At 42.0% G+C, this 24,500-nt stretch overlaps 1 protein-coding gene across 4 annotated transcripts in view; it reads right to left on the reverse strand.

Annotated features, from left to right (window-relative positions):
* agap1 (ArfGAP with GTPase domain, ankyrin repeat and PH domain 1) overlaps positions 1-24,500 on the reverse strand; it is a 683,413-nt gene that overhangs the window by 352,594 nt on the left and 306,319 nt on the right. For all 4 annotated transcript variants that reach the window (XM_063051721.1, XM_063051720.1, XM_063051719.1 and 1 more), the window contains exon 4: positions 455-540. In XM_063051721.1, the coding sequence (XP_062907791.1) occupies positions 455-540 (86 nt within the window). The remainder of the gene's footprint in view (positions 1-454; positions 541-24,500) is intronic.

Genomic DNA, 24,500 nt, shown 5'->3' on the forward strand with positions numbered 1-24,500 from the left:
AAACAGCAGACTGGAAACCTTGGAAGACAAAAAAAAGAGCAATGGAAAGTAATTATGAAATGATCATGCAAGTTAACTACGGGACTGATCAGTGTATACCAAATGGGCTGTGTTTCAGTGACCACTAATCTCTGCACCAGAAACATCCTGATCCTCAAAGACAATTAAAGATTAGATAATCACTCATCATTTCACATGCATAGTCATACAAATTCAAAGTGGATTTAATCTTCATTACAATGTAATTCTTTTACAAACAAATTTAATCCCCTTTAATGGAAAATTCTACATGACCCATTTTTGCACAGAAAAGAACTTCATTAGGTTAAAAACAAAAAGACTTTGGCATTATTTTTAATATGATGTAACAGTACCATCTCTGCAGAGATTGCAGAGATTCAGATGGGATTTTGCATGGTTTGAGTGAGGTCTGGTTACCCACAGCAATACCTACCTGTGCCTCTGGAGGGCCCCCTTCATCCCTGATCAGCAGAAGATAACTCTGACCGTCCACCACAATCTCTTTCTTAAAGCGGCCACCTGTCATAGAAACATTTCATATTGAAAGGCAGGGCAAGACTAGCAGGCACAGCAAACTGCACACATCAAGGCAGAGGTGATGCCAACTACAGGACATATTCATACCATGGCTAGATGGATTACTGATAACACAGGACAGACAAGCTGATAATGACCAGAAAGGATAGACAAGCTGCAGTGAAAAAAAAACTAATTTTATATCCATAAAAAGCAACAGAACATATTTATGAGCAGCCAATTTAATATAATGTCTGCATGGCTTCCTACTGTGTGGCCCCTAGATTAGGTCAACGGCTTGGTAAGACTGGCAAAAACAACACCTTAACATTTTTACAAGGCAGTCAAATGGTGAAGAGCTCCCTATTCAAATCATAGAATCATACAGCACAGAAACAGACCCCTCAACTCACTGAGTCTATTCGAACCACGAGGCACCTATTTACACCATCCCATGTTGTTTTCCCATGTTCCCACTCACCTACACACTAGAGGCAATTTACATCGACCGACTAACCTACCAACATGCATGCCTTTGGGAAGATAGGGAAACTGGGGCACCAGTGTGAACTCTACACGGTTACAGGAAGAACACGGAAACTCCGCGCGCGCACACACACACCACCTGAGGTCAGGATCAAACTCAGGGTTTTGGCAGTGACTCAACCACCCATGTTGCTTGTTTGCCCTCAAGTGGCTCACTGCCACCTTCTCAAGAACAATTCAGAAACAGGGGAAGATCAACATCTGCTCCATGCACCCAGTGAACAGAATAAAACCAACAATTTAAGGGTGAGTGATTGGTTGGTTGGTTATCCATTGCATCAGATAATGATAGATTGGAAACTGTGTGAGAGAGTTCTTTTTTAAAGTGGAGAAGTGTTTGCACTGGGGCAGTTCCACTTTCTCGACCTCTGAAGTCAAGGTCCAGTGCTACGAGTGGTTTTCACAACTAGCGTTTTCTTTGGTTGCAGTTGGATGACCATGACTTTTGTGCCTTGTGTGCCTTGTCATGCCCTTCGCCCTCCACAAAACATTAAAGAACCACCTTGGATCTATCTCCCTGCTGACCTCATCTGCCCAGCCCACTTGCACAAGCCTCAACAGTTCAGGTTTGAATAGAGAACGATTCCTGGATACCCCAGACAGGCACAATCACAGTTTCTCAAGCAGACAAGATTCCCCAACCCCCCCCCCCAATCACAAATGCTTTCCTCCAATACTTCTGTGCTGTCTCTGAGATGGCTGGGTATTTGGAGCCAAGGGAATATCTCTCCAGACACACGTCTAGTTCATAATTGATCTCAAGTAATTATAAATTAGTTGGTTTGATTTTGGTGACAGGAAGATTGTTGGAATTCATTCTGAAGGACATTATAAACCTGCATTTGAAAGGGTACATATCAACCTCTCACTGCTACGGGTGGAAGTTCTCACTTGCTTCAAAAAGGCAACAATTATACCAGTGGCTCAGAAGAATAACGTGAGCTGTCTTAACGACTATCACCCGGTAGCACTCACATCGACAGTGATGAAATGCTTTGAGAGGTTGGTCATGACTAGACTGAACTCCTGCCTCAGTAAAGACCTGCACCTATTGCAATTTGCTTGTTGACACAATAGGTCAACAGCAGATGCAATCTCGAATGCTCTTCCCATGACTTTAGACCACCTGGACAATACAAACACCTACGTCAGGATGCTGTTCATCGACTATAGCTCAGCATTTAATACCACCTTTCCCACAATCCTGATTGAGAATTTACAGAACCTGGGCCTCTGTACCTCCCTCTGCAATTGGATCCTCGACTTCCTAACTGGAAGACCACAATCTGTGTGGATTGGCAATAACATCTCCTTGCTGACAATCAACACTGATCAGGGTGTGTGCTTAGCCTTTTGCTCTACTCTCTCTATACCCATGACTGTGTGGCGAGGCATAGTTCAAATACCACCTATAAATTTACTGATGATACAACTGTTGTTGGTAGAATCTCAGGTGGTGATGAGGGGGCGTACAGGAGCGAGATATGCCAACTAGTGGAGTGGTGTCGCAGAAACAATCTGACACTCAACGTCAGTAAGCAAGACAAAAGAACTGATTGTGGTCTTCAGGAAGGGCAAGATGAAAGAACACATACCAATCCTCATAGAGGGATCAGAAGTGGAGAGAGTGAGTAGTTTCAAGATCTCTTGATGATCTAACCTGGTCCCAACATATCGATGTAGTTATAAAGAAGGCAAGACAGCAGCTATACTTCATTAGGCACTTGAAGAGATTTGGCATGTCAACAAATACACTCAAAAACTTCTATAGTTGTACCGTGGAGAGCATTCTGACAGGCTGCGTCACTGTCTAGTATGGAGGGGCTACTGCACAGGACTGAAAGCTGCAGAAAGTTGTAAATTTAGTTGGCTCCATCTTGGGTACTAGCTAGGACATCTTCAAGGAGCGGTGTCTCAGAAAGGCAGCTTCTATTATGAAGGACCTTCAGCACCCAAGGCTTTCTTACTGTTACCATCAGGTAGGAGGTACAGAAGCCTGAAGGCACACACTCAGCGATTCAGGAACAGGTTCTTCCCCTCTGCCATCCAATTCCTAAATGAACATTGGAACCCTGAACACTACTTTTTTAATATATATTATTTCTGTTTTTTTGCAAAAATTTTAATCTATTCAATATACATATACAGTAAATGATTTATTATTTTTCTTCTTATATTATGTATTGCATTGAAATGCTACTGCTAAGTTAACAAATTTCACGACACATGCCGGTGATAATAAATCTGATTCTTAATTGTGACGGGGACCAAAGACTGACATTCTTGGGCACAATGAAAGTTTGTGTACACAGTGCCAGATAGCAGCCAAGCAGAGAAATAGAAGGTGCACAGGCGGGTAGAGGGAGAGAAAAAGTGGAGGTGTATTCAACCAACGTCCAACAGGATTTTGTATGTGGGTATCCACAGACCGTAGACATTTGCTGGTGACAACCTGACAAACAGAAGAGAACATGGCGCTGTTAGCATTCTGGTTACCTGACTGGAATAAGATAGGATCTAATTAAACACAACCCCACTGAGTTGGAGATTCATGGTGAGAAATCACAGCAGGATGGTCCAACATTTCATCCGAGGATGCAGACAGACAGGCAAGACTGTCACAATCACATCAGATGTTAACATCGACTTTTAATCAAAATAGTTTTTAGTCTGTGGTAGAGCAGAAATCTGACTGGAGGAATTCAATAATCTGATAATATGTTCTCAACTACTCAGAAATCCTGATGGTTGGGCATCTGGTTCACCAAGTAATGGGTTCCTGTTCCCTTTCTGCTCATCAGGACCCCTGTCCTGTTGCTCCCTTTAAACTTACATGGTTCATTGGAAATACTATCATTATGGTGTAACATTTAAATGAATGGAATGTTTGGATATCAATTAAAAGAGCATCGAAAAGTCCAATAAAAATAATCCACTAAGGTCCCAAATGTGCTGGATTACAAAACTATTATGACACAGGAGCAGAATGAGGCCGTTTGGCCCATTGAGTAAACTCTATCATTCCATCATGGTTGATTCATTATTCCCCCTCAACCCCATTCTCCCACCTTCTCCCTGTAACCTGTGACCTCCATTTTAAATATGAATGCCACAGACCTACCACCTTCTGACTAAACAGAAATTCCCCCTCATCTTTTTTCTAAAGGGACATCCTTCTGTTTTGAAGCTATGCCCTCTGGTCCTAGTCTCCCCACATACAGGAAACAGCCTCTCCACATCCACTCTATCCAGCAAGAGCGAATAATGGTTTTAATAGGGACTAAGTTGTCAATGATGGAGTCATGGGTGTGACAGGACAATAAAAAATTACAAACACTGCCCCAAAATTGCTCAGCCTCCATTGAACAAAACTAACGGGCTTTAATTTATCTTTCAAATCAACAGCAGTTCTACCTGCAAACCCAGTGGTCAGCTGCAGAAGTGAATCCTCTAACACCGTTCAGACCAAAACAGGGGCCTTTCTCTCTCAGTCTACTGGTCAGAAAGTAATTCATTAATAATGGTGCTTATTTGGTGATGAGAATAGCACTTCACTGACGAGGAAGTAATGGAAGTTTCTGGTGCATGGCCAGAGATGGAGAAACACAGATACTCCAAATGTTTTAGGGAAGGAAGAAAGAGGGCCTAGAGCAGTTCACGATTTGGAATTTGGAACTGAATCAGAACTGCACAAAAGGAACAAATGTCATCACTGAGCATGGACTCTGGTGCATCTGTTATTTACAAAAAAGCTGACTATTCTAACCTTCTCCTTTCCCATAAACCTGAGCCCTTCCAAAGTTCTACACCCTGCTTTCTTCTCCGAGATCATAACCTAGTTGTGGTGAAGAGGCTTACAAGTTCCTGAGATGTTGAGGGTGATGTCATCTGGCGCTTAGCTCCTGGTAGAGTCACCCATGGCTGTAAGGTTAAGGGGCAGGTTCCAGACAAACAGCGATCCATCCAAGACCTCAATGGTGGAGCTCACAGAAGACGAAGGCAAAAGGCAGAGGAAGGTTCTCCAGTCTTGTTGCATTCCATTCTGCTGGACCCTGACCTCAATCTGATTTAGTAAATAATTTCTAGTTAAGGAATCATCCTCCGGAATATCAACTCATCTATAATTAATATCTTCGAAGAGAGAGGACGAAAATACAAAAAAAAAGCCCACAAAATCACCTTATGTTCCAGCTTTCAAAAGAATGTAAAAGTTTGATAAGGTCTGCATCAAGTAGCATTTGTGGAAATAAAACAGTTAATATATTTCGGACTCAGCATCTTTGGAAGGGAATAAAGTGTCACCGTTTCAGGCCAAGACCCTTCATTGGGACTGGAAAGTAAGGGGGATGAAGTCAGAATATGAAGGTGGAGGGAAGGGATGGAGTACGTGACAGGTGGAGCCAAGTGAGGGGGAAGGTGGGGGGGGAGGTGAGGGAGGGGTGGGGAAGAAGTGAGAAGCTGGGAGGTGATAAGTAGTAAACGCAAAGAACTGAAGACGGAATCTGATAGGAGAGGACAGTGGACCAAGGTAGAAAGGGAAGGAGTGCTGGCACCAGAGGGATGACGATGGGCAGGTGAGAAGAGAAGGGGCTTGAACTCCTTGCACAAGGATGTGCTGGGTTCCTCCAGCATTTTGTGTGCATTGCTCTGGATTTCTAGCCTCTGTAGAACCTGTTGTGTTGATACTTTGGGTCTACAACACTAAACCTAGCTGAAGGGGCCCCATCTGGAGTGTCAACTTTGTTCCTCTACCCACAGGTGCTGCCGGACCTGGTGAGCATTTCCAGCACCTGCGGCTGTTTTGCAATTTTTTAAAAAATTTAGATTAAATAATAGCTGGATCTTAAACATATCACCTCTAATCTGCTGTCAAGACTCTTGGTAAATGGACTGTTAACCCGTGAGAGCAAGGAGCTCTGAGAACAAGTCCCAGACAAAGGTTAATTGCAGTCCCAGCAAGATGCAACTGCTGTGAACTCTTTAATGACATTTAACTTATTTCTGCTTATATAAAAAACCAGGAAGGTGTCATATTGTGGTGAGAAAGGACAATGCATTGTAACAGATGACAACGGCATCTTATGGCAGCTTTGGCAATTTGTTGAAATTAAGCACAGAATGCCACCTTTGTAACAGTAAAATGGGAAAACTGCAGAACAGCACTAACAAATCTCTCGCATGCATGCCAGATACAGGGACCAATGCCCTTGGAGGGGGAGGTGATGCAGATTTCTCCCAGCACCATATGTTAGCACCCTCCACACAGGAACAGTGAGTCAGGCGATTCAATCTGCCAGAGTGAAATTAGTGCTGACTGCATATCACAGCACTGGGCACGAATGCTGAGAATGAGAAATGAGGAAGCAGACTGCGAACATGACCTCCAACTCTGTTAGCAGGATTTTAAACAAATCATAAAATAGGTTCCCTCCCCACAACAGAAAAACCAAAAGGCTATTTTCAACTGAAAGCATGATTCCTGTCATTCCTGGTGACCTTTGTATTGACTAATTGTTCACTGTCTCGCTGGATTGGCTTCTAATCACTATCCAGTGACCTCCCCCCATGGAGAGCCAATGTGAGGACATCTGGTGAATCTGTGAAACTCACTAGTTACGATGCATTCCTCTGCTGGATAATCTGCCAACATTCAGTATGAAGATTCATGTCAAATAATTGGATGGCTCAGAACGCAAAGGAGTGCTGGTGCTTTCAAAAGTGTTCAGCAAGGGACATTTTCACCGGCATGGGAGAAAAGTGGGGTAGAAGCACTTACCACAACCCCCGCATCAAACCTCTGCTCTAAGTGGGCCCGATAGTACCTGAATAATTACACAGCGAGCTAGCAGGCTGGAGTCTGTCACTTTACAGCAGCAAAGGTTACGTGGAGAATTAAAAGAAGTGCTTCAAGTCAAGAATGATTTTGAGAGATTAAGTGGGGACAATCCGTTTCCACCAGAAGTTGAATTTGCAACCCGAAGGCTGAGGTTTAAGAAAAATAGTATAATTAGACAGGAGGAGATTGCATTTTGGTTTGATATAATCTGAAGTTGGAGAAATATTATCATAGATTGATATAGCAAGGTAAAAGGTCTATTGCCCACAAAGTCCATGCAGACCTTCAACTACTCATTTACATTAATCCTCGCCACATTGTCATCAGTATCACCCCAAACTGTGCCACTCACGCACACACTAGGGGTAACTGAAAGCAGCTGGAGACCCAGGGAAACCCACAGGGTCACAGTGAGAACGTGCAAATTCCATGCTCTGCTATTGCAAGGCAGTTGCTCAACCAGCTGTGCAACTGGCCTTTAAGGTGCTAGGAGCTTTTTCTGCCGGCCTCCTCCATGACTCTGTGCTGGTGACTTCGACCTGCTCTCAATCTGACAAGATCTCGATTGCAAGAATCTCATCCTCCCTGCCTCACCATCTGCTTTCCTTGCGGCCTCCTACTGTCCTCTTAAACATCTTCACCTTCCTTCTTGCCTCCATCAGACAAACACAAGGAATTCTGAAGATACTGGAATTCCCGAGTAACACCCACAAAATGCTGGAGGAACTCAGCAAGTCAAGCAGCATCTATAGAGAGGAATAAAAAGTTGCCATTTCAGGCTGAGCCCCTTCTTCAGGATGTTGTGTGTGGCACCTCCCACTGTCCCTTCGTTGTCTTGGGTGGTAAGTTCCAGAGTTCCACCCCCCCCACCTCCAAACCTCTATTCTTTGCTGCTTCATAGAACCAAGATGGCAACCTGTTCTGATGGCTGCCCCAGTGGCTCAGGATCAAAAATGCTCCAGTGAAGCAGCTTGGAAAACCGCTTCCCACTCACTATCAATGTAGGCTACTGTACTTTCAAAAACTACTCAGCTGCTTAAAAAAAAGAGACACAATTAAAACATGTGTTTTAAAATAAATTCATAAAACATTTACAGCACAGGAAAGGCACTTTAGTTCATGATGTCTATGCCAACCACATTGCCAATTTTTAGCTAATCAATCACATCTGCCCATATATAATCTACACACCATTCTTTTCCTGTTCATCAGCCTAAGTGCATCCTAAATTCTTGCTGAACCTTGCGGTTCCAAATGGATGAACACTCAGTTGACAATTTTAGCAATTTTCCTCCCAGAGCCGTGATAATTAACACAAAATCTGGGTCCCAATTCAAACGATAGCCAATGGAAGTGTATAGTCAGAGGTGTCATCTTCTCAATGGCACGTAAAATAAGTTCTCATCTACTCTCTCCACTGGATAGAAACAAAATCTCTCAACAATATTTCCAGAGAGTTCAGGTATCCTGCCCAATACTTATCCCTCAATCATCATACTTAAAACAGATCTTTTGACCATTATTTCATTGTTTGTACTTAATGCCTACTTTCTACATTACACAATGACTAAGAAGTGCTTTGCTATATTATGATGGGCAGCAAATAGCAGCCTTTTTATCTCCAGGTTTTCTCCATTCATTTTCTGTTCCTCATCACCTTACATAAAATGAATGTCAGCCAGTTATTAAGCACACATCATCACCTCCGTCTCTGATCCCACAGTAGTTCAAGTTGCATTAATCAATACTTCCTTGCAACAATCAATAAAATTCAAGAGAAGGAACCCGAGATGAATTTCCCACTCCACTGTGATTGATGTAACTACAGTTCATACATGATATGAGCTGATTTTGAATAGATCAAGGAATAAATGAAACAGCACAACAACAAAGGACAGATGGTTTAGTTTCTCCCATTTGATAAGATTAACACATTTCTAAAGACGTACAATGGAGAGCATTCTAACTGGTTGCATCACCATCTGATATGGATGGGCCACTGCACAGAACTGGAAAAGGCTGCAGAGGGTCACAAACTTAGCCAGTTCCATCATGGGAACTAGCCTCCCCACCACCAAGGACATCTTCAAAAGGTGATGCCTCAACAAGGTGGCATCCATTGTTAAGGACTTCATCACCCAGGGCATGCCCTCTTCTCATTACTACCATCAGGGAGATGGTACAGGAGCCTCAAGATGCACACTCAATATTTTAAGGACAGCCTCTTCCCCTCCACCAGATTTCTGAATGGACAATGAACACTACCACACTATTTCTGCTCTCTTCTTTTGTACTACTTACTTAATTATATATGTCTTATTGCAATTTATATTATTTATGCATTGTACTGTGCTGCTGCTGCAAAACAATAAATATTACATGTGTCATTGACTCTGGAAAAAAGGAAGAAAAATCAACGCTGCTACAGCAAATGAAAATTGGAGAAGGGGAAGCAAAACAGAGAGAGTGTTCACAAACATTGTGTTGGCTGCAAATTCCGTACCAAGATCAGGCACGGTTGTGGAAATCATTTTAAGTGAACATCTAAGGCAGCCATTGTGGGGAAGTCAGGAGGGAAGGAAAAGCTTGTAATTAGACGTTACACAAGACATCACACTGGGGAACAAATTCAGCCCTTGGTCATGCAGTGGCAGATACAAAGCTGGACAAGGGTGGAAAGGGGCAAGGATCAGATGCTATTAAATAACTCAACATTTCAGATCACGATTTTCAGTTGAATTCTACATATTGCTTTCTGCTTTGAAACATTTATATCCCTTTATTTTACACATGTGAAATAAATATTATTTTCTTTTTAAAAAAAGCTGTATTTTCTATTTGTTTCGGTGCCTTTATTCGACATGAACTCCAGCCTGCAGATGCTTTGAGTTGGTTGCCATGGTAACATTTGAACCCCTTGCTTCTGCATGTGTTATACAGAGCTCAGAACCAACAATCCCATTAAATAATGATGGATTTTGTTTTGGAACAATGTGCATGATCTTTTTTTGAAGAGGTTCATGTCGCATAGATTTCTCATTCCACCTTATCCAGCTTCACAATTCTCCAAGGTATCAGCAGGCTTCCAAATGCCTCAACGCTCATTCCCAGTTTTCATCACAACCACCAGACTGTCATGATCCGAGAAACTGAGTTCTTCCCTACACCTCTCCATCTCTCTCTCATTCTATCAGTATAATTCCACATACACCTTCAACCAAGGTTTTGATAATCCACCTAAAATACCTTGAGTCACAGAAATGGCCATTTTAGTCCAGCTCAACCATGATGATGCCATCTCTGCTAATCCCATTTGACTGTACAGGACCCATATCCCTCCATGCTTTGCCTTGCCAAGTATCTGTCCACATGCCTTTTAAACATTGCAATTGTATTTATTCTGTCTGGCAGTGTGTTACAGATAACCACTACCCTCTGTGTGGTAAAGCCTGTCCCTCAGGTTCTTTTTGTGTTTATCCCCTTTCACCTTAAACCTGTGCCCTCTAGTTGCTGTGAGGAAGCTACTCTGACTATGTTATCTGCACCCCTCTATAACTTTATTAAAGATTGAAAATCAGTGAGATGCATCGTTTGCATCAACACAGTCTGAGCATGTGCTGGGTGCAGCTCGCAAGTGTCGCCATGCTTCCAGCGCCAACATACAGTAGCATGACTACAACATGGGTCAGTCATCAGCTTCCTATGATCCAGTGAAGATAAACCTATCTAATCTTCCTTTGAACTACAGTCCTCCATTCCAGGCAACATCCTGGTGAATCTCTTTTGCACTATCCTGGTGAACCCTTTCACACTTCAGTGTCATATTTTATTTGCTAACTTTTCTGCAATGTTCCTGACATTTTCCCACATGGTGGGTGCTTCTGAAATACAAATTGTTCTTGTCAACTCAAGAGATCTTGCGGGTTCTTCTTACCGATTGGAACCAATACGCTGGACATGGAATACTTTTGTTCCTGATCTTGCCCTGAAAACAGTGGCCCAGAATGAACTTTCAAGAAATTTAAAAAAATAAATGAACAAGGATCAATTTGCAAAACAAAATCTATTGTTTTCCCAGGCTCAATTAATATATGGATACCCATTGCCGGGTAAACTTAGGTAAGGCAGAAGGCACTTGGACTTACTACAAAATCTATTTTGAATTGCTCAGATAATAATGAAGCCAAATAAATGCCTTCTGCTGCCAACATGCTGGACTCTCAAAAATGCCTGACCACGTGCGAATAAATCAGAGCCCTGCTGGCATCCCTGCTGTGTCTTTAATTGGTCCCTTCAAGAGCTGATGAAAGTCAGGAAACCTAGCTTCTTCAAAGTGCTATTCCACCACCTTGAGAGTTCTTTAATCAAAAGAAACTGACAATAGTTTAGCACAGACTAGATGGACCAAAAGGGCTGTTTCTATGCTGTAAGTTCAGTATGACACTATTGGGAAGGGTATGGATGGGTACAGTTCAGATGCAGACTTGGCAGAATATGTAATAGTTTGGCAAGAACTAGATGGGCCAAAGGGCCTGTTTCTGTGCTTAAGTGCTCTATGACTTTGAGACTCTAAATACAGATCTTTGACTAGTTACTGATAAAATATTTTAAATGATGGATTTATGATAATTAAGATAATATTGTTTTCAGAAGCAGAAGGTCAAACAATTGTGGATTTATCTAGAAATTAAACAGCTTTTGAAGATTGGTCGTGGACTTCACATCTCACACTTATAAATCGTAAGTGCATAATTACTAATCAAATGGCATGAAAGTAAAAAGATTTTTTAAAAAAAGGGCAATTCATCTTTGCTTGAAGTTTGAGGCCATGTAAGCTTGATAAGTGTCTTCTGGCTCGCAAGTCCCAGTTAGCATCTCTCCATTTGCTGCCAAGGAACAATGGAGACCAAGCAGGCATTCCTTTCACTGAGTAGCAGCCAGCACGATGGGCTGAATGAACTTCAGTGCTGCCGACTGTTCCCATTTATAACTTGGCAAAGCCTGGCGCTCTCTACAGGAACACCGGCAGGCAAGTAAATCACTCAGGCAGGAAGCTTACCGTTTAAGAATTATAAACACAAAGAGAAGGATCGAGCATCCATACACACTGCTGTAGGACATGTCATTTCCCATACCACACATACCATCACAGAACACCAGAAACAGTTTTGACAAGGGGAAGAACATGTACACATTGTTTAAAATGCTGAAGTAATTTCTGTGTACTCCAAAAAATACTTTGTACCACATAAGCATAAAAATGTAAGTTCAAATTTATAGTATAAAAAATAAATGTAAATGACAAAATGAATAGAAATATTCCTCAATTCACACCTGGAGTTTGAATTAATTTTTAATTAAGCAGTGGTATAAATTTTGCTGGGTTTTGCCATCAGTTCTGTGTAGAATTGCCAGCCATCATGCTTGAAGGTAACAATGCAGCTACATTCAGCCAGAAATGCTAAGTGGACCATTCAGCTTGGCTTCCTGAGAAACACACACAAAATGCTGGTCTGACAGCATCTATGGAGAGGAATAAAGAGCTGATGTTTTGGGCCAAGACCCTTCATCAGGATGGGGTAAGAAAGAAGGAAAAAAGTCAGAAGGAGGGGAAGTGGGAGGACAAGTTGTCAGGAGATAGGTGAGGATGGGGTGGAGGTGGTTGGGTGGGGGAAAGGGGATGAAGTGAGAAGCTGGGAGCTAATAGGTGGAACAGCTAAAGGGCTGAAGAAGGAATATGACAGAAGACAAGAGTGGACATTGGGAGAAAGAGGACCTGCTGAGTTCCTCCAGCATTTTGTGTGTGTTACACTGGATTTCCAGCATCTGCAGAATCTCATGTTTATTATTTTTGAGAAACCCCCCTCCCCCCTCATCACGAAGGCAAGTTTTTAGCCAATTCAATTTACATCTCATCATTCTGTGAAGCAGCTGAGAGCCAGATCAGGAGCCAACTGTACAGCAAAAAAAAAGCTAGCCAACAGCTGTATTACCAGGATTTACCTAGCAATGCTGAACATTGTCCATGTATGATCATTTCACAAAATAGAGGCCATCCAATGGATCCAATTATCACTCATTGGTCTACTTCTCAATCATCACTCAAGTCCTGGAAAGTGACAGTCACGGTGCTATCAAACTTGCTCACTGATGCCCAATCTGGGATCGCTCTGTTCTAAACTTCAATCAGCTATCTCTAACAGTGGGGAATCTAATCACTTCACCTTGACACCCATCGCCAGATATCTCACTGTCAACATATCGAGTGTCACCACCAATCTTAAATCTCATTTGGATCAGCTATATCAACAGCGTGATGACAAGAGCAGATCAGAGGATAGATATCAACGCCCAAAGGTCGATAAAACCCCGAAAGTCCAGGCTTCGAGGACTGATGGCCAGAGCCTGGGTCAGCAAGATGGGGCCCAGTGTCTGCAAATCTACGAGTCTGCTGTAGGCTGAAGACGAAAGCCTGTGCTGGGGTTACAGGACTGTATAGGTGCCTGGGCGGGTGGTTGGAAAAGAGGGAAGAACAAGGTTTGTTTTGCTGTTGCTGCTTGGTATGTTTCATTTGCTTGTAACATAGAATACAGCTCAGCAACAGGCCATTCGGTCCGTAACGCTGTGCAGAACATGTTCTATGTTGTTTATCCGAGCGTCATCAACATGCTATGTTGGTGCTGGAATGTGTGGCAACACTTACAGCTGCCCCAAAGGACATCCTCGGGTGTGTCCGCTGTTAATGCGAATGATGCATTTCACTCTATGTTTCAATGTACGTGACAAATAAATCTAAATCTAAATCATATGGTGGTAACTCACCTCTTGGCACCTCAACATCTTTTCAATATAGTAAGGAACATGATGGCATATTCTGTATTTGCCTGGGTAAGTACAGCTCCAACAACACACAAGAAGCTTAACAGCAGTCAGAAAAAAACAATTCCATAGGTGACACATCCAGCACCCTAAATATTCATTCCGTGCCATGGACAAGCACACAGTGCTGTAGTTTGTGCCAGATACAAAATGACTTTTGTACTTACTGACTCAGGCTGTTCCAGCAGGACCTCTCATGCCTATGTTCTTCAACACTATAAGATCAGGACAGGATGCCGTGGGAACACCACCACTGCAAACTCCACACCATCCTCACATGGAAATCTGCTGCTCAGTTTAACTGCTGGAGCTCCCTCGATTCCAGCATGGTGGGAATCCCTTCACCAGAAGGACTGCAGCGATACAACAAGGTGGAGCACCTCGACCTCCTCCAAGGCAACTGGCGATGGCCAGTTTGCAAAACCCAAGCAACTGAGTGTCTGTATCTTACAGGAGTGTGAGATCAGGAAACTCAGTTTTATATCATTAAGGTCAGCAATATCTTCTACAGCACAACATTGCAAGATTTTTACCGTCTTATCACTTTAAATCACATCAATTCAGATAAATGATATTTCACTCTATGGAAAGATTTAGGAAATAATTGTCAATGAATACCACTCAAAAGTAGTCTAGAATTTAAGACGAGTCCATCTTAAAAATTCATTAATGAAATGAATTGTTAAAAGGGAACAATTTGAACTGTTCAATCTCATTTTAAACTGCAACTGTGCTTAAACATACCAAATGTGCTTAAATGTACTCTTTCTCTCCCTTTAGAGTTCAACTGCTTTCAATGTTCTTCTTTTGGCCTTATCTCAGTCCTTCCACATCATCTTTGTTAATCTGAGTAGGTAAAGCTAAAGTTTGCTGCTACATCTGTTCACTAAGGTTACATTTGCTGTGCTTTTCATTTCAGGTTTTTACTGAGTTACGGTGCAGAAAACTGAATCTGTCAACAGTATCCAAACCCAGTCAGCTACATAAGTAGGGGGAATGGCTAAGACACAGAGTTCAGGAAAATTACAAACAGGGAATGGCATGAGATACTGCACAGCAACCAAGATCCAGCCTTATAAAGCAAAGCCATGAATGAATGACCTTGTGGGATGCACTGAGTTTGAATATATACAGAGCACTAATAACACAGTAACAATGTACAATCGTTCCCAGATTACACCAATGTTCTGTTCCTGTTTGTAACCCAAACAGTTTGCAAGTTGGAATGTGGCTGGCTTGCAATATATCAAAATAAAAACATTTGTAAACCAGGACAACATGCAGTTAAACCAGGGTGTTTAATGTTGCAAGGTGCAGTGATGTTACTGCAAAATGAGTTCCCACCCAGCAGAAGACGTCTGCAGCCAGCCCCGCAGCAGCCAGATGATCTGCCCTGTCGGTTTCCCAAATGTTTATTCTTATGCAGGGGCTGTATATCATCAGGGACCTCCACCATCCTGGCCATGCACACTTCTTGCTGCTGTCATTGGGCAGAGGTACGGGAGCCTTAGGTCCCACACCACCAGGTTCAGGAACAGTTACTATTCTTCAACCATCAGGCTCCCGAACAGTGTGGATAACTTCACTCACATCAACAATGAACTGATTCCACAACCCACAGCTTCATTTTCAAGGAATCTGCAATTCATATTGCCAGTGTTGGTTATCTATCTATTAATTAATTTATTATTCCATTTGCACAGTCTGCCAGTCTTTGTGTGTAGTTTTACATTGATTCTATTGTATTTATTTGTTCCACTGTGAATACCTGCTAGAAAATGAACCTCAAGCAGTATACGGTGACATATACACACATTGATAATAAATTTACTTTGTAAGTCCTACTAAAGGATCTCAGTCCAAAATATCGACTGTACTCTTTTTCATAGATGCTACCTGGCCTGCTGAGTTCCTCGTGCATTTTGTGTGTTGCTTGCATTTAATCTGTATTAACTTTAAGAAATAATCTTGAATTGTGACATCACAATCTGTCATTATCTAACTCCACTTGCCATCCAGCCTCAGCGTCTTCTAATATTCTGTAGAATAGCTAACCATTGCGTCTAATCCAGAAATTCTGGAAACGTTACTTCTGCCGGGATATCACTGTCACATTGTGGCTGCAAGTGCATGTTAGAAACGGTCTTCAATGGGGATGACTGGTAGCTCCTTGCTATTCTATATAGATGATAGTCACTCGTCCAGATTTGTGTTAACTGTGTTACTATTGTGTACACAGCAATAACGGAAATGCAGGGCTCTGCAAGTCAGGTGTAACTGTACATCTATTCGCTCATATATTTAACAATGGAAATCCAACTCTACATCTATTCCTCTATTCCCTCATACATTTAACAGCGGAAATCTAACTCCACATCTATTCTCTCATACACTTTTGAGGCATTTTCCAAGCTGGTAGTAGTATGCTTTGAGATATTAATTAACAACTAGATACAGTAATTTATTTCATTAGCTTAATTATGGGTAGTGCTAGGGTGAATGTTCAGTGAAATGAAAGAATTCTAGCAAATATATGTGGAGCAATATGATATAATGGCTAGAGAGAATAGACAAACAAATCGGCTTATAGACACTTCTCAGAAACTAGACTCCGACCTACAAAACCTGGGGACTACCTGCAGGTTTAGATAGACCTATCAAGCCAATTAGCCTAAATATTGATGGCATGTTTGAGAATACGAAACCCTCCACAAGGTGACACAGAAATGTAACTAGCAGAGCTGCCGCCTCTCAGCTCCAGAGACCTGGGTTCAATCCTGACCACAGGTGCCACTGGGGTGGAGTGTGCCCATTCCCACTGTGACGCATGGGCTCCCTCCAGGTGATCCAGTTCCCTCCCACATCCCAAAGGCATGTGGATTAATGTTTGTGCTTTGACACACAGTACTCAATGTGAAATAAGATGAATGGAGTTAAGGTTTGTAATTCTCTTCACAAGAGGTTATCAAGTAAAGTTTGGCACCAAGATGTACTGAGATATTCTTCAAGTCGGAGAGCCTCTTATTTGGTCACAAAGACTTCTACAAACTCCTTTAATATGGTCAAGTCGGAGATGTCTAAGGAGAGAAGCCTGGGAGTTACCCTTACTATCAAAAATAATCTTGAAGAGGCATCCATGAGAATGGATCGTAGCTGATGTTGCCAAACCAGATAGGACCACGAAAGGGAAAAAAAACTAATTTTCACTACACAACAGCCCTTGGACTTGGACCATGTCACATTCATATTCAGCATTAAAGAATTTAGTGTAACATAGGTAGATGGGAAAACAGGAACATGGAGGTGAATAACAAGAGGAATGGAGGGTTGAGTATTTGTCTTTCATTGATAATAAGCATGAAAGGTTTTCCAATCAAATGTCACCCGTCCTTATTTATAAATTAATGATCTCCATGGATCCCTCTCCAGAATCATCAAAACGTAGATGGCTGAGGTTTTGAAAGATTAATTGCACATGAATTGGGATCGAGTTCCAGGGAATATATCAGGAAAAAAGTGAGAAGAGAAACAGTGTGAAATTCCATGATGTGAAAAGGAAGGCAGCAGGAGATGGTAACAAGTTCTCCTAAGGGAAGATAATGAATCAGTAACAGGACTAAACTAAAAAATAAAATGCTCATTCAAGGTGAAATTTAGTCTTGCAGAGTAGACTGATAAATCATCATCAGTAAGGGACAGACAATCAATACCTCTACCTATAGTTAAAAGAGCACAAAGCTAAATCATTCCCAAAGTACTTGTGATGATACTTACAACAAAATACAAGGAATTTACTCAGCATCTTAGTCAGAATCTTTACATCAAATGCAATTACATCAGAAATGAAGATGATTTATTGTTGTGCTCTTACTACATTTGGTACCCAGGATAAATCACTGACTTAGATAGAACATGGAATAGTACAGCACAGAACAGGCCTTTCAGCCTACAATGTGCTGAACAAATTAAATTAGTTATCAAATTCCCAACTAAACAAATCTCCTTCAATTTCCTGCACATTCATCTGACAGCCTCTTGAAAGCCTCTAACATATTTGTTGTCACTACCACTGCTGGCCGTGCATTCCAGGCACCCATTACTCTCTGTGAAAAAACCTGCTCTGCCTATGAAATTACACCCCCCCCCACTCCTCAAATGCATGCTATCTAGTGTTCAGCATCTCTGTCCTGATGAAAAGAAACTGGCTGTTTACCACACCTATGTGTCATATTTTTCAAAACCTCGGTCAGGTCTCCTTTTTGATTCCAATGCTCCAGGGAAATCACCCCAAGTTTGTCCAACCTTATCTTATAGCTAACACCCTCTAATCCAAGGAGCATCTCTGCAAAGCTCCAATATCCTTCCTCTAATGGGGTGATCAGAATTGAATATCATATTCCAGATATGACCTAACCAGTTTTGTAAAGATGAAACATAACTTCCTGACTCTTTAACTCATTTCCACAACTAATAAAGCCTTCTTTACTTCCATATCAACCTGTACAGCCACTTTCAGGAAGTTATGACCCCAAGATCCTTCTGCACACCAACAACGTTGAGGGTTTTGCATTAACAGTATACTGTTGCTTTATATCTGATCTCCAAAAGTGCACCATTTCACATTTGACAGGGTTAAGCTCCGTCAGCCATTTTTCCATCCATATCTGCAACTGATCTATATACCCCTGTACTTGCTGTCAGTCTTCTACATTATCCACAACTCTACCTGCCTTCATATCCTCTGCGAACTTACTAACCTGCCCACCTATGTGGGCAAGGATGTGATGCTGAGGCTTTATAAGGCACTGGTGAGGCCTCATCTCGAGTATTGTGAACAGTTTTGGGCCCCTCATCTTAGAAAAGATGTGCTGGCATTGGACAGGGTCCAGAGGAGGTTCACAAGGATGATTCCAGGAATGAAAAGGTTATCATACGAGGAATGTTTGATGGCTCTGGGTCTGTACTCACTGAAAATCAGAAGGATAGGAGGGCGGGATCTCACTGAAACTTTTCGAATGTTGAAAGGCCTAGACAGAGTAGATGTGGAAAGGATGTTTCCCATGGTGGGAGAGCCGAGGACAAGAGGGCATCGCCTCAGGATAGAGGGGTGTCCTTTCAAAACAGAGATGTGGAGAAATTTCTTTAGCCAAAGGGTAGTGAATTTGTTGCCACATGCAGCTGTGGAGGCCAGGTCATTGGGTGTATTTAAGGCAGATATTGATAGGTTCTTGATTGGAGATGGTATCAAAGGTTATGGGAAGAAGGCTGGGAACTGGGGTTCAGGAGGAGGGAAAAAAAAGGATCAGCCATGATTGAATGGTGGAGCAGACTCGATGGGCCAGATGGCCTAATACTGCTCCTATGTCTTATGGTCTATGGTTTCACCCAAGTCATTTATATATATCACAAGCAGCAGAAGTCCCAGTACAGATCCCTGCAGAACACCACTAATCACAGACCTCCAGCCAGAGGAGATTCCATCAACCACTACCCTTTCTCTTCTATGGGCAAACCAATTCTGAAATGACCAATTCACAATGGATCCTATGCATCTTAATTTTCTGGATGATCCTCCCATGAGGGATTTGTTTCACAAAGTAATTCATAAACTAAGCTGCAAGAAATATTAATGTTCGCAGAATAATTAATTGCAGAATGACATCAGTTAGTCCTTCTGGTCCAATTCATTTAGGTTGGCGCAGTACATTTAATTATCAAAAAAGTGGTACAATGCATAAAAGCTTTTTGAATGGAGGATAGCACCTTGGAGAGCAATGTCAATGCCATCTTCTGTAATCACAGATGACAGCACAGATTGCTGAGGGGCAATTAATATTTCATTAAGACTTTAATAGAGCAGGCTGAAATGGAATGTTTAACAGATACCCAATGCCCTCTTTATGCTTGTGTTACAGGCAGTAAATTAACAATGCTAATGTCCAACAATGTTCACTTCTCCAAATAAAATGCTCTCTGGTATTGGTGATTGACTGCCTTTAAAGAGAGCAGCACTCTAGGTATTTCGTCAACAATGCTGTTGCATTGGATCTTTCTAATGAGGATTTTTTCATTGACTTATTTGGTAAACTGGCAATCTGAAACTAATAAAAAATTGCAAACACCAGCACATCTACAGAAAATTACATGATTTGCTTAGGAGCTATATACAGTCGTCCCTCGGTATCCGCAAACCCCCGCGGATACCAAAATCCGTGGATGCTCAAGTCCCTTATATAAAATGGCATAGTATTTGCATATAACCTACGCACATCCTCCCATATACTTTAAACCATTTCTAGATTACTTATAATACTTAATACAATGCAAACGCTACGTAAATAGTTGTTATACTGTATTGTTTAGGGAATAATGACAAGAAAAAAAAGTCTGTACATGTTCAATAAAGACGCAACCATCGTAGCTCTTCTGGGAACGCTGATGCTGCCTTGGCATCAGCCAATGCTGATTTTCCTGTGATCTTTAAGTTCTTGAGGCTGTAGCGCTTTACATAGCTAGCCAGCCATCCCTTACTAGCCTTAAACTCCTTCCCCTCACTCACAACACAAGTAGCGAACGAACGAGACGCGAAGCAAACAATGCTCAAACAACGGTGCTGGAGAGAGACTGGGATCTGTGAAATGGCGGGAGGCTACAGGAGGGTATGTCTACACATTACTTCATTCGCGTGGATTCAGTGTAGTGCTTGGCGCACAGCAAATTCAGGTTTTGCTTTTTGGAACTTTCTCGAATATTTTCCGCCCATGGTTGGTTGAATCCACGGATGAGGAACCCGCAGATACGGAGGGCCGACTGTAATTCACCTCAGCATCTGGGTAGAGAGCTGTTGGACAGAATTCAGCAAAAGGTCACTTTCTACCGAGGGTATTGTAATTGCAAGAGTGGATACAAGGTTAAATTAGGCCCACTTGTACGGTAGTGGGATCAAAATAGTTAAAAAAGGTACGGGTGGGTGGGGGGGGGCCACAGTAGTGTGCCTGCTTATGCAGTGTTATTACAGCTCAGTGCATCGTAGTTCAGAGTTTAATTCCAACACTGTTGCTAACAAGTTTGTATACTCTTCCTGTGAGCGTGTGGGTTTCTTGTGGATGCTCCGGTTTCGCCCCACAATCCAAAGACATAGGTTAATTGGTCATTATAAATTGTCCTACGGTTAACTAGATGGGTTGCTGTGCAGTCCAGCTCATTTGGCCAGAAGGGTCTATTCGGTGCTGTATCTATCAATCAATAAATCACACCATTATTAAAAAAACACTGCTTTTTGTCTAATGGCCACATGAAAGCACATGACTGACGCTAGTTCGAAACCGCTCGGCAACAGTCTCCTGTCCCAATTAAGTGGCATAGTGTCCTAAATAAACAAAGGGAATCCTGGCAATTTCCTTGATTAGTTTTTGTTCTTTAAGAGTTGTCCGAAATAAGTGGCTGTCTCAATTAACCAACGGCCCAATTAACTGTAATTCACTCTATATCCAATTATTAGCCCCCAAGCTGTCTGTGGCAATGAATCCCACAGATTCAACACCCTTAGGTTAAAGAAATTGCTCATCTCTGTTCTGAAGGGACGACCTTGTATTCTGAGGCTGTGCCCCTTATCCTAGACTTCCCCGCTATTTGAAGTATCCTCTCCACGTCCACTCTATGTAGGCCTTTCAATATTCAGTGAGTTTCTATGAGATCTTTTCAACTCCGGTCAGTACAGGCCCAGAGCCATCAAACGCTCTTCATATGTTAGGAACATCTTGCTTGGCATGGACCAGTTGGACCAAAGATCTATTTCTGTGCTGTATGACTCTATGACTGCTGTTAGGAAAATTACACTACTGAATAAAAAAACATTCAATCATGGCAGTTTTGCAATCACTCTAACATATGACTGCCCAGTTATAAAAAGTACCATTAATTTTGTTTTAATATGCAAAGATGACTTGCATCTTACTTCCCTTTCAGAACAAAAGTAAGCCCAATACAGCCACCAAAGGCATAGCAGGAAACTTAATTGGTCACTAAAAATTGTCCTGTGATTAGCTAAGGGTTAAGTTGGGTTTAAATAGAAACATAGAAAACCTACAGCACAATACAGGCCCTTCAGTCCACAAAGCTGTGCCGAACATGTCCTTACCTGAGAAATTGCCTAGGGTTACCCATAGCCCTCTATTTTTCCAAGCTCCATGTACTATCCAGGAGTCTCTTAAAAGACCCTATCGTATCCGCCTCCACCACCATCGCCAGCAGCCCATTCCACCACTCTCTGCGTAAAAAACTTACCCCTGACATCTCCTCTGTACCTACTTCCAAGCACCTTAAAACTATGCCCTCTCGTGCTGGCCATGTCAGCCCTGGGAAAAAGCCTCTGACTATCCACACGATCAATGCCTCTCATTATCTTGTACACCTCTATCAGGTCACCACTTATCCTCTGTCGCTCCAAGGAGAAAAGGCCAAGTTCACTCAACCTATTCTCATAAGGCATGCTCCCCAATCCAGGCAATATCCTTGTAAATCTCCCCTGCACCCTTTCTACGGTTTCCACATCCTGTCAGGGGTTGCTGGGCAGTGCAGCTCGAAGGGCCAATTCCACACTGGATCTCTAAACAAATGAATAAAATTTAAAAATACTTCTGTAGTCAATATTCATGGGAGATAACTGAATACAGCAAACAACAATGTGACATGCCCCAGGCTGAGTGAAATATATATAATGACAGAAATACTTCTCCTGCTCTCCTTCAAAAAGCACTTTAAACCACTTGAGAGTGTAGTTAGTGCAGTGGTTTAATATCTTGTCCACCAGACAACACCCTTCAATGCGCACCATCCCCTCAGCTTCGATTTGCCTGCTCAGACTCTTGTATGGAATGTCTGAAAGTTGGGGTGTCACAGTAGCATAGTGGTTTGCGTAACCCACACTACAGTGCCAGTGTAAAATCAGGGTTCAATTCCTGCCGCTGCCCACAAGGAGTTTGTACATTTTCCCCATGACCACACGAGGCTCTTCTGGGTGCTCTGGTTTCCTGACACATTCCAAACATAGACGAGTTAAGGTCAGTGAGTTGTGGGCATACCCTATGTTAGCGTAGCGAAAGGTGGACTGTCCAGCACAATCCTCACTGATTTGATACATTTCACTGCATGTGACGAATAAATCTAATCTTCTTTAAAAAAGAAACTATGGCTGAAGACTATGGCTCTTGATTGGACACGGCATCAAAGGTTATACAGGGAGCCAGACAGGGAATGGGGTAGAGTAGGGGAGAAAAGGATCAGCCATGATTGAATGGCGGATGGGCCAAATGGCCTAATTCTGCTCCTATCTCTTATGGTCTTAAGACAACTTTGTTTTCCTGTTTATTGCACATGCCCTCCATTCCAAACTACTGACACTTTGGCATGCATCAAAATGCAACCCTGCTTTTGAACTTCAGCTCATACTGATGCCTACCAGTCCTAAGGAAACAATTAAGGTTTCGTAGAGTTTCATTTACACTCATATTTCTTTCTCAAGTATCTTATTTCTGCCAGAACCTACCTTCCAGGTTGAGAGAAACTGCTGATAACTATAAACAAAATGAGAATCTGCTAATATAGTAGCTGCCTCCTTGTCTCCGACTAGTGGGGACAAGGATGGGGGATATGACAGCGGTTGAGGTGGTCGTTGTGTGAAAACCTTGAATAAATATTTCCATGGAACAAGACTCCTTCAATCCAAAGAGAAAGCTAATCAGGATGAAACAGCTAATTAGTGAATTGGTTCTCCCTCAAGTACACTGCAGGTGGTATGATGTTACTATGACAACATAATTTGCCAAGTCAATTAGTAAAAAATACAGATAATTAGTCAAAGAACAGTGGACTGTGGATTGATAGAGCTGGACTAGTCAGACTGAAAACACAAATGCAGACAGTTATTTGCCTTCAGAATCAATATTCTGACAAAAAAAAACATGGATTCTACTGTGTGACATGCCTGATGGACAAAACAGACTGTAATGTTCAACACTACATGAATGGGCACACTGAACAATCAGAACTCTACTGTAGAGTGCGGGGACATCTTCCTTCCTGAAGTATAGCTGCTGCCTCGATTAAACAGAGCACAATTACCTGCATCCATGTCTGAAAAGAACGGAACAGCCAGTCATGAGTAACAGCACAACAGAAGGCAAACATTTCCATAACCATTTCCTGCTCTTAAATTGCTTAGTGTATGCCAGTAAGCCAAACACAAATGTTAGAGCAGTGATTCTTATTTTCTCTTGGGGCACATTCATGCATAACCTATATAAACCCTAACATATCAATAATAAGTTATTTTCCGTTCAGTCTTTTAGCTGGGAAACTGCAATTTGGTCTTAAGTCAAACATTAGTTTGGAAATCACACATGTGGCATCATTGCAACAGATGCTGAATTAATTTACCATGGTTTCAAAACAAGTTCCTAACATGCAGGGAATATTGACAATTGAAGGCACCAACACAAAAATGGCGTACTATTTAAAATTTAGTTGACATAGATATATTTTTCTTCATTACAAAACAAAAGTTTGGATTTTTCTTGTATTTAGAACTGGTTAAAAGAATGAATGCCAATCCGTAAAGGCCACATTTTCAAACATTCATTTCTGCTCTATGCCAAGTCAGCTGTGATATGGAACTGGCCAAGATAAACTTGACGTCATTCCT

This window comes from Mobula hypostoma, chromosome 6, assembly GCF_963921235.1.
Source record: "Mobula hypostoma chromosome 6, sMobHyp1.1, whole genome shotgun sequence".
Taxonomy (NCBI): domain Eukaryota; kingdom Metazoa; phylum Chordata; class Chondrichthyes; order Myliobatiformes; family Myliobatidae; genus Mobula; species Mobula hypostoma.